General features: G+C 42.8%; 1 protein-coding gene across 4 annotated transcripts in view; it reads left to right on the top strand.

The window, feature by feature from the left end:
* Positions 1–16,182, top strand: part of LOC308570484 (uncharacterized protein) — a 65,065-nt gene that overhangs the window by 2,011 nt on the left and 46,872 nt on the right. For 3 of the 4 annotated variants that reach the window (XM_081165364.1, XM_081165366.1, XM_081165367.1), the window contains exons 1-3: positions 8,580–8,680; positions 10,812–10,877; positions 12,891–13,199. In XM_081165364.1, the coding sequence (XP_081021490.1) occupies positions 8,659–8,680; positions 10,812–10,877; positions 12,891–13,199 (397 nt within the window). In that variant the 5' untranslated portion in view covers positions 8,580–8,658. Of the gene's footprint in view, positions 1–8,579; positions 8,681–10,811; positions 10,878–12,890; positions 13,200–16,182 lie in introns of those variants that run through there. The other variant, XM_081165365.1, reaches the window with a different exon arrangement.

Below are 16,182 nucleotides of genomic sequence, written 5' to 3' on the forward strand. Positions count from 1 at the left end.
TGTTCAGAGTTCCAACTACCCAGTCATGCTATATTCCAACGCAGTCCATTTAATTCCCTACCCATTTGGTTTCTATTCCCCTACCACAACAGTTAATCATAGTCATGGAGCATGTTCAGACTTCCCTGGAGCACATTCATATATTTATCTAAACAAAAATAGGTGGTGTTTTACACCTATGCAACAGATGTTGGAGGACCTGGCCAATAGCATACAGATGATGGCACTTCTCCAGGAACACTGGTCAATGGCCTATTAAAATAGATATTGCGTTGACAGGCAGAGTCACCCCAACCCCATGCAACCCCCGAGCGGAATAATGACTCAAGACAACGTGCTATGGGATTAAAATTGGCCCCAACTTTATTAAGTTTCAGATGTAGGGAGACCTTGGCTCAGACACTGGGCGTTTATCGTTCTTAGTCCCCAGCCGGGGATCTGGGAGACTTCAAGGTTATCCAGAATGTGTGGGGATTGGGCTGGCTCTGGGAAACATATGTTCAAACAGAGAGCCTGCTCCCCATTTCACTGCCGTTGAAGGGGAGAGCAATGACAATGCCTCCCTCAAGACCCCTTTAACGGGGAACCCTGGTATCACCGCCACAAGGGGGGGCATGGATCACCGCTTCACCCCCCCCCCAATTTAGGAAGATAAACTAAAGGATTCCGCCCAAGGCCTGAAACCACCAAAGTTGTGACGTTTTTCTACAGGAAAGGCAAAACCTGCCAATGCAGGAAAATTCCTTTCCGGCCCTTCAACAGTAACCCTGATGTAGCAGCGCCTGTGTACCTGTGGAAAAGAGGTTAACCTGCAAAAGAAGACTTAACTGAGGGAGGGCAGGGTGGGAGCCAACTGCCGCTTTGCAGGTAAGATTCACCCTGGCAACACCTCCCCAGGCGGGATTGGCACGGAACCTCCAGGTATCCAGCCTGGGGAGGATGAAGCCAGCCTGAACTACCAGGAGTTACATTGGGATCCGGGGAGCTGCACACAACCATGCGAAAGGCGCCCCCCATTTGATGTGGGGAGCAGCCATTGCTGTTAGGCAGCTTATCAGAGAGTGATGCTTTTGCAACCTGTTAAGAATATTCATAATTTATGTGTCTAGCCTCTAGCAATAGGGCTTAAATCATCTCAAGTCCATTTTGTTTCAATTCTTTTGGCACTTCATGTTTTTCTGAAGAATGCATGAAAGATTACATGTGTTCTTCCATCCAGCTAAATTATACTTTGAGTACGTCATAACCATTGATTATGTCATAACCATTGATTTTTACTTCAAATCAAACCCATTGTTATGATGCACATTAACATTTATAATCAGAGTGGAAAACTGTTATAGTACACTTGCACATTCTTCCAAAAAGCATCAAACCATAGGTAACTTGTTAATGTCTATCTGCTGATTTATCTACCTGTCTCTGGTCACATCTGAACAGACACCCAAACCTTTCTGATCTTTTGCTAGTCGATCCAGGTCAGACAATACCTCCCTATATTTGGATTCTCCGCTCCTCATTGGTGCTTCTTCTCCTGGTCTCAGCTCCAATCATCACCTATTTCATGGAGAAGTGTAATTGCTCCTTGTTCGGACCTAGAAACTAGGATTCCCACTGGAAGAAAGAAAAATGCCTCCAGACTGTTCTTTGTCTAACCTCCTTCTCTCATGCATCTATTCACTTACAATAATGTTTCCAGTATTCTACTAAGCCCAGGTCAAGAACTAGTTTTGACCTTTAAGGTTCCAATAAATGGCTTGGGTTCATGACATCTGGTTGGTTTGCCAAAAGCTTTTATAGCAGGTACTGAAAACAATACAGCAAAGGTGTTTGCATAGTATTAATGGACATCTTCAATGGATAGCATTTTGTCTACTGAGATTTAAATCATGTGCTGCTTATTTTAACATGCCTATGTTTTAAAATGTTATTTGTATTTCTGCCAAATAAATTGTTGAGCTATTGTGTTGCTCTGTATTGTGCTGTATTTCTATAATATGTTAGCCACCTGGTGTGTGCTATGTTTACAAAGACTATAGTCTATGTAAATGAGTAGAGAAATAGATATACAGATAGAAATACAATTATATGGGGACCCTCAGCTGGAAGACCATGGTGGGGAACCTTTGGAGTCCAACCCCATTAGCCAACTTTTATAGATGGATAGGGCAACCCACCTGTCCACCACATGATTAATTCTGTTAAAATCCCTTCATATATTTCCTAAACATGGTAACCACAAAGAAAGGGGGGGGTTGTCCACCCTATGTTTTGCAGGCCACTTCATGACATGCCTTTCAACCTCCAAAACTAAGGACTCAAAGGAATAGCACAACATGGCTTCAAAGAGCTACACTGGGAAGGAGAAGCTTCTCCCCTTTCCTTGAGCAAGGCATGCTTTGCTCCAGCAAAGGGACAACTGGGGGCCCATGTGAAGTTCCCAATTGTTCCATTGAAGGCCTGGCTTTAGTTATTTAGAAAAATATTTATATGCTGATATTCATATGAAAATACCAATGGTATATAACTACGATACATAAAACCATATAATAAAAACCATATTAAAAGGTTAAAATCAGAAACAAGCTGAGGATGTTGGGTGTAGGATGGGTGGAGAAGGCTCCCATAATTTGGTCAGCCAAAGGAGCAGACATGATGGGCCTTGGTGTGCCTATGGACTGGAGTTTCCCAACACCAGTTTAAAAGCAATCCAACTGGCAACTTCCCTCCTGGCTCCTAACTATTTTTCATCCACAAAGGAATTCTTATTACACACCTCATTGTGGGGATGATTAGGGAGGCAGGAGAGGATATATTATTTAATACACACTGATCAGAACATGGAGACCATGTGCTCTTCCATGCTAGTACAACAGACCACACCCTCTTCAAGTCACATGTCTACTGTAGAAATGTTGTACTTGACTTCAGTTTTACATCCCACACTCATTCCTCCCAAGACACAAATGTAGGAATGAGCAGGTGAAGATTTTAAAACTGGTGAAACACTGAAAGCACTTTTATGTTGCATGCAATTTTATGACCACGGATTCCAGGCAGGAGGGAGAGCAAATTGTCCAAACAAGATGTCTGAGGTGTAACTACCAAATCAGAAGCATTTTCAGTAGTAGATGGTATTGTGCTGGTATCTATCCAGCCATTTGAGGTTGTGCTGCTCAGAGGACGAGCGTCCTTCACTGTCAGAGTCAATGTTCATTAAAGTCCCTTAAAGGGAATTGGTCCCTCTCATAGAAGGCCAAACTAGCTACAGGGGAGTTCCCATGTAATGCTCATGACTGCTGAAACAACAGCTCTGCTTTAATAGAGTCCCCAAGCTGAACCCTGTAAGGAACTCTGTCCATAGTACTTTCCCTGTGATGCCTTGCTTTGCACCCCCTCATCTCTGTCCTGCTGAAGTAGTCAGTCCAAATGGAGAGAAATTTCGTAGGTTCTCCTCCCCAAAGGAACACCTTACAGATCATCACCCCAGCCTTCCCTTTCACTTGGGAGACTTGAAATCCTTCCTCCTGCCATGTACATTGCATGTGTACTGCCTATTTCCCAGGGAAAATGTGCAGGCTGGGAAGTGTCCCATGATTGTGGATTGACCCCAGATTCTGCATCAAGCTGTGGTCATCCAGTTGCTGCTGGTCTACAATTCCCATTTTCCTTTACCATAAGCCATGCTGGCTGAGGCAAATGGGAGATGGAGTCCACCAGCATTCAAGGGCCACAGCTTTCCCATGCTCACTCTATGCAGTATGTTGGCACATGGACAGGGCCACTTCAGATGCTTGCTAAACAGGATGATGAGGGCGGCTAGTTTGCATATCAGTGACAGGGAGGTGGGACTATGATACGATAATGTTTATTAAATGTTTTGATCACTTTCAGAATTTTTTTATTCTGTTGTTCTAGTGATGTTTGCTGACATGGACTCTCATAAGCAATGGTGTTGTTACAATTGTGAAAGGTGAACTTGAGTAATAAGCTAAAATATTAAAAGGGCATTAAAAGGAGAGAATGGAATAGGTAATGAAGCCCTGAAATAGCACTTAGATTTACTGTAGACTTTACCACACTAGTTCAGCCTAACATCTATTTTCATAAATACACTTCCTTCCTTTGAGGTTTTTATGAATGCATTTTTAAAAGTTTGGCTTAATGGTTATGTTTAATTTTTGCAGTTCTGTTTTTCAAAGTATGCTATTGCTTATTAGGAAGCAACCCTTTGCACAAAAAGCTACAGTAAAGCCAACCAAAGTTAAACCGGAATGAAGTTTAACCAGATCCGAGCCTCGTTTTAGAAGCAGAGCTGCTGCTCTACTTAAGCCTGCCAAATGGAAAACAACTCTTGAAAGGTGTGTTTATGCCAGATTGCCAGGTCACATGATCTAGATGAATGGGTTTAGAATCCAGCGTAAACTCTCCCTTCTTGGTCTTACCCATGTCATGCCACAGGGATTTATTTGGGGAAGTTACATCGGCCTTGTCTCGGCTTGTTTTGGCTCAGCAGGCTGAGCCCTGGTTGAACTGGGTTGAGCAAGTTACACCTTTGACTGAGTCAGGGTTGGGGACTTAATGCTGGCTGAACCCAGATGAGTCAGGAATCAGCTGCCTTAACCAAAGAGGCATTGCATCCCAAACTCCCGATCTCAGCAGATCTTGCCATAGTGCTTTGACCAAAAGGAAGAATCCACCCACTAGCTATTCAAGTTACCTGGGGACCCTGTCATATAAAGAGCCAAGTCCCCCCACAAAAAGTTCTTTTCTTTTCCTTATACTGAATTTCCATAAAGAAGAGCAACTGCAATGAACAGACAAGTTTGAAAAAAGAAATGAAACACAACACTGGAATAATAATTCGATATGAGTTAGTTTTGATGAGTTTCTCTCAGATTAATTCAGAAATTGTCACAGTTCTTTGGGGCACAGAAATAATCTTCCTAGGACTGTCTAAAGGCTCACTGAAATGACCACTTCCACATCTTCAAGGAAGCTGGAGCCCCTTTCCATGGGGATACTAATAGAATGGCTGAATCCTTCATAGCTGAGATAGAATGTAATAAGATGAAACCTGCAGCCAGACAGCAGGAAAGACCAGGTCACTTGGCTTACAAAACTGTTGCTCTTTCCACTTTAATATCAGAAACTGCTGGAGCAGGGATCAAGGTCCTGTGGCATTAAGCTGGCCCACAAGGTCTCACCATGCAACCCAGGCACTCGCCCTTCTTTATAGGCCAGTGGTGTCCAAAAATTTTTCAAAGTGGGCCAGATTTGATGAAGTGATCATGTGTGAGGGCCGGCCAAAGTTGTTCAGCTTTTTCAAAAAAAATTGCCCCAAAATTGTTGCCACAGAAATTGTTGGGTTTAACTTACATTTACACTTAGGTGTTGAAGAGACAGAAGAGAACAGTGACTGTGGTCAAACTTCAAAGAAAGAAGCTCTCCATTAGTATTAGCATCTCCTTACCTGGGCTCCTTCAACTTTTGAGACTCTACAGCATCCTTTGTCATGGAGACTACAACATGCAGCAGCAGCAACAACAACAGAGCTGAGGCCTGATTTGATGAAGTGAACATGCGCGAGGCCCGACCATTTTGCCTGACATTCTTAGAATCATTAAAATTAAATCACTCTGCCTTTCATATCTGAAGGCCAGATGAAAAATAAATACAGAAAGCTGAAATATATGTCAGGAACATAGTAAAGTACATTACACAGTAATAAAGGTTGTCTGTCAACTTTTAAGTTCACAACATATTAACAGGAACATAACACCAGGTATACTTGTGTCCAGACCAACTGATATTAACTGAGATTTTACAGTGTATTCATCTCAATCAAAAAAAACAACAAAAACATGCCTGAACTAATGCGAAGTGTGAAACTGATATATTCTGGACTGCAGCTGAGGGATCCCTGCCCCCTTCTGCTTGCACGCAAGTAGGAATGGGATTGGGGCTGCTCCAATGGAAAGGGAGGCACTGTACTGCCCAAGCCTCACCGCTGCCGCTCTCGGCCCTCCTCTGCCTTCCATGCCTGACCCGCCGCGCACCCCTTCACCACCACCACCACCGAAGAACCAACAACTCAGGGGCTGCCCAGGCTCATGGAGAAAGGAGACAGAAGCCTCTGAGGAAGGGGAAATGTGGTGGTTGAGGGCAGGTCATCGGCCTGGGCAGGCCGGGTCTTCCTGTTATATACCTGCTGGGATCGACAAGGCATATGACCCTCACCTGAATCTCATTTAACTCTTTGGGGGGGGATTGGCATCAGACGTCATGTGCATGGAAGTTGCCAAATCAATTAACCAACTAGGGTTTGTACGATTCTTTGCAAATGACGGAAAACAACTTTTTTCCTTGTATATGTTGATAATATGCTTTTGGTTAACTGAGAACAAACAAGAGTGTACAGAAACAAGATTGGGTGCAGGCCTGGCCAGGACATAGGCGTGACACACCTGTGACAAAGGTGACCTGTGTGCTTGCTTGCTTGATTAACAGCTGTTGGGAACTTGAAGGTCCCATAGAAGGTCCCTGCTCTCCCTTCTAATGGTCTTTATATTGGACCAGGAGACTCCAACAGAGAAGGAGGGCAAGTGGGCACCCTATCAAATGACAAGGCAGGAGCTACTCGGAGCAGGGCCTTTTCACTGGTAGTGCCCATTGTATGCCTCGCTATTCCCAGACCTGCTCTCTTTTGGCCTGTATTTTGGAGCTTTATAATTTAAGAAGACTTTGGAATAACAGGTTGACAAGTCTTATCAGTTGCTGACGTATGAGCAGATTTTATTTGCTGTTATTCTGGGTTCCTGGTGCGCCAGGGTTTACACCAGTGTAATAAAGTTGGCCAGTATGAAAGAAGAGATACAATTTATGAGCTTTCTCCATTGTCTGCACAGCAGGGGGTGTTCTGTCAACAGTGCAAAGGCTGAGCTGAAGCGTTTCCTGCTGGTTACCTGCTTTCAGCAATAGGGGTCACTGTTTGGTAGTACCCAGTTGGTTAGCTATCAGATTCTAGAGCTCCCTATTGGTGGCTCTTGGGTAGATACAGAGTCCGTTAATAAAACACAGTGTTCATTCATAAAACAGTAACATAAATCTCCATTGCTACATATTGGGTGTGTATTTCAGCGGTTGAACATACAGCTTTATGGCCATGCTGTAGTGTAGTGCTTATGCGACTGTGAATAAAAGGTGGCCGGGCTCATCGTCCCGGGATTGGGGGGGGGGAGGTGACAAAACTGATTTCCAATAAGTGCCCCCCTTTATTTCCATTACAAGTCCTTGAGTCTGTACTCTGAATAGTGACACTAGGGACCTAGAAGGTGCAGGACTTGTCAGTCCAACCCCTGCACAGTCTCATCAGGGCTGACCTTAAGGCATTTGGGGCAATTTGGCCAAATTGGGCCCCACGTGCTGCTCCTAAGGGGGCCCCCGCATCAGGGCAATCTAGATGGATTTCATTTATATCTATAAGATTTTGCAGACTTTGGCTGGGAACTGGGGCCCTACAAAAAAAAATTCAAGTTGTGCCCCACTGCTTCAAATTGGGCCCCACTGACTAGCCCTGTGTCTCATAGTTGCTGGGCCTGAGTTGCCCTGCCGTCGCATGAAGTCTTGGGTTTGCAATTTTGGGAGAAGGGAGACTGCCTGCTGGGGAGCGGGTGGGCTGACGAGCCCCCCTAGATTTAGAGGCACTAGGCTTCAGCCTACTTAGTCTATACATAAATCCAGCACTGGGTCAAGGCAGCAGCCGCCCCTCTGCCACCGCCATCGCTGCAGCATCATTGTCCCAAAAGTGTACTGTAGTATTTATTTATTTAGCCATGCCCGCCTCAGACGACCAGATTGGTTGACCCGAGGAGTGATGCAACCGGGGACTCCCTAATTGAGCAGGGGCTAGTAATGCCCCCCCCCACGCAGAGGGGAGAACGCATGACGAGCCCTCAAAAAGGAAATGGCTATAGTTGGCAGGTGCTCGGGGGCCGCAAAATATTGCTTTTTCAAAATTGCTTGGGGGTGTGTGTGTGTGTGTGTGTGTGTGTGTGTGTTTGAAATCAGTCCAGGAACCACAAGTAGCCCTCGGGCTGGACTTTGGACATGCCCATTATAGGGGTTGGTTTGTGTGCATGGGTGTGTACATGCGTTAGCTCCATTTCGGGCATGGGCTGCTGGTGTGCAGCCCCATCCACTTTATCCTAAGAGAATACTGTCCTGGGGGGAGGGGGGAGAGATTGTCTATTTCTTTCCCTAGAATGAATTTTTCACAGCATTTCATGTCTAAATCTTCTCTCTATCATGTGAAATAATCTGCTTATTCTCAGAGGGGTTTCTGGTGGGGAGTTAATAGGATAATGGATGAAAAGCTGCCTTTCTGACCATCAAATAATATATTTAAGTGAATGTGCCTGAGGGTCACAGATATGTTGAATAGTTCACCTGAAGGAAAGGTGTAAAATTATACATCCTTGAGTCGTAGCTGCAGCCACATGTGGGGCTGTTCCCCAGGGGAGGGGATAGAAACATGCATGCTGCAAAAGTCTTGATAATTTCCGTCTTGTCTGTGAGAGAAGTAGAAGGAGCTGTGCGTCAGAAGTGGGGAAGAACGGACAAACATCAGATTGGCAAGCCAACTCCTGCTCTGCCCTGATGAATATCTTCTGGGTTCTTTGTAAGTTAGGGAAACTGGGAAGGGAAACTCCATAATTTCCATCAGAGTTTTCCTAGGAGTGTGTGTGTGGTTGTCAAAATTAATGGAGTTAGCTGAGATGACAAAATTGACATGTTTTATCAGAGAAAAGTCATTATTAACATTTACTAAAGATTGGAAACCTCCCACAGACTTTTTGTGAGGAAAAGAAAATGAAATAACGACATTTGGATTTGAGGATTGAAGAAAATGGTTTATAGAAGGTGGAATTATTAGGTGTTACACTGGAGTGGATGTAGTGAGTGATGTTTATACGTAGCGGTCAGATGAAGAATCAGAAGTTCTTTAGCTTCCCAACTTTTCTCTCTTTTTCTCTTTTAATTCATTTATCATTTCCTTTTCTTTATCTCTTTCTCGTTGTTCCTTTATTTTCCCCCTCTGGATTAATGTTTTTGTTTGTATTTTAGAAACAGATACAGTGGTACCTCAGGTTAAGTACTTAATTCATTCCGGAGGTCCATACTTAACCTGAAACTGTTCTTAACCTGAAGCACCACTTTAGATAATGGGACCTCCTGCTGCCATCACGGCGCCGGAGCACGATTTCTGTTCTCATCCTGAAGCAAAGTTTTCAACCTGAAGCACTATTTCTGGGTTAGCGGAGTCTGTAACCTGAAGCGTATGTAACCTGAGGTACCACTGTATTGGACAATAATCTTTGTTATTCTCTTTATAAACTCTAAGAAAATTTATTTTTAAAAAATAGTTAATAGACAAATAGCAGGATTCTAGAAAAGGCCCATAAGTAATGAGAGTTATGTACAAATGGCCTCTTATACTTCTCCATACTACTAGTGGACAGAGAAACTAGTGAGAAAATTCCATGTAATTACTTGAAGTGGAGGAGAAATTCCCCAACATTCCAGAAGTAGCACAGCTTTTCATTTTCCATCTCCTTTTCTCTGATTATGTGTATTAATGGCATTGGGATTGCTTGACTCTAAAAATAAAAATGGGGAGAGGCAACTCTAATAGAGACAGCAGTATGTACTCATACTTAGGGTTGCCATACGTCCTGGACATTCCAGAGCGTGTGCCTCAACAACTTTGTCTGGGTTTTTAGTTTTGGGAATGTGACAAGCTGCATGACGATAGGTTTTGTGAAGTTTCCATTATAGATCATAAGTACTACGCAGAAGAAGATGGCATAAAGCATACTGTGACAAGTTAAGCTGGGTTGAAGCCAGATCCAACCCATTTTCAACAGAAGGGCTGCTGCTCTAAGTGAGGCAGGGGAAAAACAAGTCTAAAAAATACTGTTATGTGTGAGGTTGCCAGGACTCGAGACTGATTTGAATGAGCTCAGGTTCCAGTCTAAGTCACCTGCTCCTTGCCACATCCCTGCAACAGCCTTCTGGAGGACTTACAGTGTCCTCAGTTTAACTAGCTAAGCTATGATGAGCATATCTTTGTCTGAGCTGCATGGTGAGCCCAGCTGAGGGAGAGATCTGTTGCATCCTGAGGACTGCAGAAAACCCAAGCTGTTTCCAACAGACATTTTTAAAAATAAACCAAAATTAGGCCTTCCTCTTTAACTTGTGGAGGACATTTCATGAAAACATCCAACTTCTTCTTCTTCTTCTTCTTCTTCTTCTTCTTCTTCTTCTTCTTCTTCTTCTTCTTCATCTTCTAGTACTATCTGCAAGAGAATAAAGGATTTCAGTTTAAGAATGGCTGGCTTATACAACATAATGTAAATGTACACATTAAAGAAGTGTTGGGAGAAGGAACAGTGTGAAACACATGGGAAAGGGCAATTTTATTGGTTTCTCCTCAGCTCTGCATTCGCACATGCTTGTTTAATCTCTTTCAACCCCATGCACCCTTTTGCACCCAGAAAAAACCTGCAGCAGAATAGGAGGTGCTCTGACATAGAGGAAACTTGGCAATTATATGCCATTACATTGACTCTCATTTATATGTGTATTATTTTCATAATTGGAAACTACCAGGGTTTGCTAGAATACACTAAAGCCACTCCAAAGAGGCTGCAGCCAAAATAGCAGGTCTGGAGAATTATTAAAATACTGCTCTGCCCTTGTGTTTACTTGTTAAAATATATTATAAACATATTGCATGGATGTTATTGCAGGTGCTCTCCTAGCAAATCACTGGTGTTTGGGTGATGACAAAGATTCAGAGCTTTGCACTTCTACAGGTGAGTTTGAGACTGCAAGACTGTGTGCGCTGGTGTGTGTTGCAGAGAATGGTGTGTGTTTCTTCCTCTACTCAAACCACATGTCTAATGCTAAATGTTCCTTATCAAAGAAAGTCAGGGTTGTTTTGTTTCATCATCAAGCTTATAGAAAATATGAGATGTAGAGGCTGCCACCCACACTTTCTCAGCTCACCAATCCCACCAGCCCTCCACCCCCTCCACCTGGCTAACCCCTCCTCCATTTACACCTCACTCACCTCCTTTCCCACCTCCTCATATCTTGCCCAAACCTCCTCTTTAAGCTTGGCTGAACCCTCCTTCCCTCACATTCTGACCACTTACTAAAGCTACTGTGACCTTCTTTTACATCCTGCACTGACTGCTTTTAAATGAGGCCAGCAGGGGCTTTAGAGAGCAAAACCACTCTCTGAAGGGCCTCCCATCCTCATTTAAGCAGCTCATGTGGGCTGGAGCTAGAGAGTTGTTGTATCCTAAAATACTCAGCAGTGTTTCCGTGTGCTGCTCTGGTTCGCCAGAAGTGGCTTAGTCATGCTGGCCACATGACCCGGAAGCTGTACGCCGGCTCCCTCGGCCAATAAAGGAAGATGAGTGCCGCAACCGCAGAGTCAGCCACGACTGGACCTAATGGTCAGGTGTCCCTCTACCTTTACCTTTAAAATACTCAGCCTTTTGGAAATGTGACATAGGATTGCCTCATAAGATCTTTTTGCTTACCCATAGCTGTCAACCTTCCCTTTTTTTGCGGGAAATTCCCTTATTCCAGCGCCATTTCCCGCTGCTTCCTGCTGCTATCCCGGATTGTTAGATATCCCGTAGACTATCCCCAGGACAGGTGAGGCTGCTGATCCCTTATTTTCGAGGCTGCTGATTCCTTATTTTCAAATCTGAAAGTTGACAGCTATGTGCTTACCTAACTATTAATCTTCTATACCTTTTAGAAGATTGAGAGTTTACAATCCCAAATTTCTAAATAAAAATTTAGGTAGTATTAAAATGCTTTAAATAAATAAAACAGAGTAGAACACTTGCATGCCACTTACCCCAAAAAGAAAAAAATAAAAGCAGTTTACAACAAATAATTATGAAAAAGCTGTGCTGAAATGCTATGTTGTTGTTTAGAAGAAGAAGAAGAGTTTGGATTTGATATCCCGCCTTTCACTCCCTTTAAGGAGTCTCAAAGCGGCTAACATTCTCCTTTCCCTTCCTCCCCCACAACAAACACTCTGTGAGGTGAGTGGGGCTGAGAGACTTCAAAGAAGTGTGACTGGCCCAAGGTCACCCAGCAGCTGCATGTGGAGGAGCGGAGACGCGAACCCGGTTCCCCAGATTACGAGACTACCGCTCTTAACCACTACACCACACTGGCTTTAGTCGTTTAGTCGTGTCCAACTCTTCATGACCCAATGGACCAGAGCACGCCGGGCACTCCTGTCTTCCACTGACTCCTGCAGTTTGGTCAAACTCATGCTGGTAGCTTTGAGAACACTATCCAACCATCTCGTCCTCTGTCGTCCCCTTCTCCTTGGGCCCTCAATCTTTCCCAACATCAGGGTCTTTTCCAGGGAGTCTTCTCTTCTCATTAGGTGGCCAAAGCATTGGAGCCTCAGCTTCAGGATCTGTCCTTCCAGTGAGCACTCAGGGCTGATTTCCTTCAGAATGAATAGGTTTGATCTTCTTGCAGTCCATGGGACTCTCAAAAGTCTCCTCCAGCACCATAATTCAAAAGCATCAATTCTTCGGCAATCAGCCTTCTTTATGGTCCAACTCTCACTTCCATACATCACTACTGGGAAAACCATAGCTTTTACTATACGGACCTTTGTTGCCAAGATGATGTCTCTGCTTTTTAAGACAAAAATAATGGCGATAAAGAAATCTAATTCCACATGATTGCTGAAATGTTCACCCTTCATTGCAACTGCATTTTCACTAATTCTCTGCATTCATTTATGTTCTTTCTTTATTTCTTCCCTTCGTTTGTTCATTCTCTAGGTGAACTTCCTGCTCCTGATTTATTCTTGAACAAAACTTTGGTTCCTGAAGGGGAAACTATCACAGCACTATGTGCGGCTCCAGCAGAGGTTTTTCTGACTGGATTTTTTTTCTGTAAAGATGGGGCTCCTGTTTCATCCAAGAAAGCAGCATCTCAATATGTTCAATACATAGTCTATGCATCGCCGAAGAATGCTGGCAAATATTCCTGTGGTTACCAGCAGAAGGATGCAAAGAACCAAGTGAAGATATCTGCCCTCAGTGTTGCTCAGAATCTGATTGTCCAGCCACGTAAGATTGCATTTGATAGTCCCATTTAGAGTTCCAACCAGCCATTCATGCCATATTTCAGCACTGTCCATTTAATTCCCCACCCATTTGGTTTCTATTCCCTTATGACAAGAGTTAATCACAGCCACAGAGCATGTTCAGACTTCCCTGGAGCACATTCATATATTTATCTAAATGAAAATAGGTGCTGTTTTGCAACTAATGGAACAGATGTTGGAGGATCTGGCCAATAGCATGGAGATGACAACACTTCTCCAGGAACACTGTTTAATAGAGCATTAAAAATAGGTATTGCTTTTAGTCAGCTTATCAAAAAGATTCATTATTTATGTGTCTAGCCTCTAGGAATGGGGCTTAGGTCAACCTAAGTCCATCCTGTTTCATTTCTTATGGCACATCATGTTTTTCTAAAGGTTACATGTGTTCTTCCATCCAGCTCATTTATACTTTGAGTAGGGCCAATGAAATGAATGGTTTTGTCATAACCATTGATTTTTAGTTCAAATCATAACAATTGTAATAATGCACACACACACACACACACACACACACACACACACACATTAATGTATATATGCATTAATGTATGTATGCATTCCTCAAAATATGCATTTTATCATTGCTTTTCAATGCATTTCCAAATAAAATACACAGGTTATATTAAAATCTGTATTTCTATGGGCGCCTTTTGTGGCAAAACCACATTACAAAACCCAGAGAAGTGTGTGATCTAATCAGGAGTTGTGTTCTGATGCACAGTTCAGTTAGGCACCACTGCCTTGATAGAGCACAATTATGAGAGCCTTGTTGTTCTTGATGGGATGATGAGCCATGCTTTTCTGATATTGTCCATGTTTTTCCCCACCCAGGTTATTATGATTCCAATGGTAAGTAAGCAGCATTGGTGAGTAAAAATATTGATTTATCTTACTGTTTCAGTATACCATTTTAAATCTTGACACAAGAACAAAACAACGCAATTCATAATCAAACACAATCACAAAAACAAAACATTTTTTTCTCATTTCTCATCAGAGATCGTTAATACCCTAAGGGGCCCATAAGGGGCTTGAGGGAAGGATTGACCATGGCAAACTCAAGCGTGAGTTTGGTATCTGCCTGATTGAAAACTGCAGCCTGGTGCCCCAGTGAGACCTTGCTTGCTTGGCTTGCACCATGGCAAGGTTTAACTCTGGCTGACTCCTGTCGTACAGGTCTGGAGTGATCCAAACCCAGCAGATACATTCCTTCAACATGGGGCTTATGGAATGATGATCTGATCCTGGGACCCAATGCCATGCCAATCCTTGCCCTGCCTGCTGATGTCAACAAAGATTTGGCCTAATTTTATCCTATCACCATTGAGCAATCTGGTTATTTTGCTGCTCACATGGGTAACATAGTGCACTTGCCTGGGCAAAAAAATGATTAAAAGAAACCAGCCACAAATAGATCATTCACACCCACTGTAAAATTAACCTTCATCAATAATGAGAGTTTTAAACCTCAGATAATATATATATTATATAGAAGGTATTCAATAGTTCAATTATGACTGGAGATTATGTAAATGATAAGGTCTGCCTTTTCAGCTTGCTGTAGACATTTCAAGCAAACACCAAATTCTTCAACATTTTCCTCTCTTGTTCTTCCCTTCTCTAAAACACCCTCAAAGAGTGGATAGGATGGAAAGAACTATACAGGAAAGAACTATAGTTGAAAACTGAGAGGATTGTTCTTCTTTTACTATTTTATTATATGTTGCAAACTGCTACAGGAATTTCTTTTTCTTCTCTGTCGTCCATTGTAAAGGCCTTTGGCGATATACAATAAAAATGGATTGATTGATACTATTTGAGAGAATCAATAGGAGTATATAATCAGAGTAGGAAAAGTGTAATGATACACTTGTACATTCGTCCCACAAGCATCAAACCGTAGGGAACTTGTTAACGTCTATCTGCTGATTTATCTATCTGTATCTGGTCATATCTGAATAGACACAAAAACCTTTCTGATTTTTTTCTGTTCAATCCAGGTCAGACACTATCTCCCTATATTTGGATTCTCCGCTCCTCATTGGTGCTTCTTCTCCTGGTCTCAGCTCCAATCATCACCTATTTCATGGAGAAGTGTAATTGCTCCTTGGCTGGACCTAGAAACTAGGAAATCCCATTGGAAGAAAGAAAAATGCCTCCAGACTATTCTTTTGCTATCCTCCACACCTCATCCATCTATAAACTTACAATAAAATTTCCAGTATTTTACTAAGCTGGTTTTGAGCTTTAGGGTTCCAATAAATGGCTTGGGTTCATGACATCTGCTAGGCTATCCAGAAGTTTTTATAGCAATACAGCAAAGGTGTCTGCATAGTATTAATGGACATCTTCAATGGATAGCATTTTGTCTTCTGAGATTTAAATCATGTGCTGCTCATGTGCTGTATTTTTATAGTATGTTAGCCATCTGGTGTGTGCTATGTTTACAAAGACCAGATTCTATGTAAATGAGTAGAAAAATAGATATACAGATAGTAAAACAATTATATGGGGACCCTCAGCAGGTAGACCATGATGGGGAACCTTTGGAGTCCAACCCCATTAGCCAACTTTGATAGATGGACAGGGTAACCCACCTGTCCATCACACGACATAAATCGGTCAAAATCCCTTCATACATTTCTCAAACATGGGAACCACAAAGAAGGGGGAGGGGTTGTCCACCCTATGTTTTGCAAGCCACTTCATGACATGCCTTTCAACCTTCAAAACTAAAGACTTAAAGGAACAGCACAACATGGCTTCAAAGAGCTACACTGGGAAGGAGGAACTTCTCCCCTCTCCTTGCGCAAGGCATGCTTTGTCCAGCAAAGGGACAACTGGGGGCTCACATGAAGCTCCCAATTGTTCCATTGAAGGGCTGGCTTTATTTATTTAGAAAAAATATTTATATACTGATATTCATACGTATATATCAGAGTGGTTTACAACAATTGTACATA

Source organism: Podarcis bocagei (genome assembly GCF_964188305.1).
Source record: "Podarcis bocagei genome assembly, chromosome: 13".
In the NCBI taxonomy this organism is placed as follows: Eukaryota; Metazoa; Chordata; class Lepidosauria; order Squamata; family Lacertidae; genus Podarcis; species Podarcis bocagei.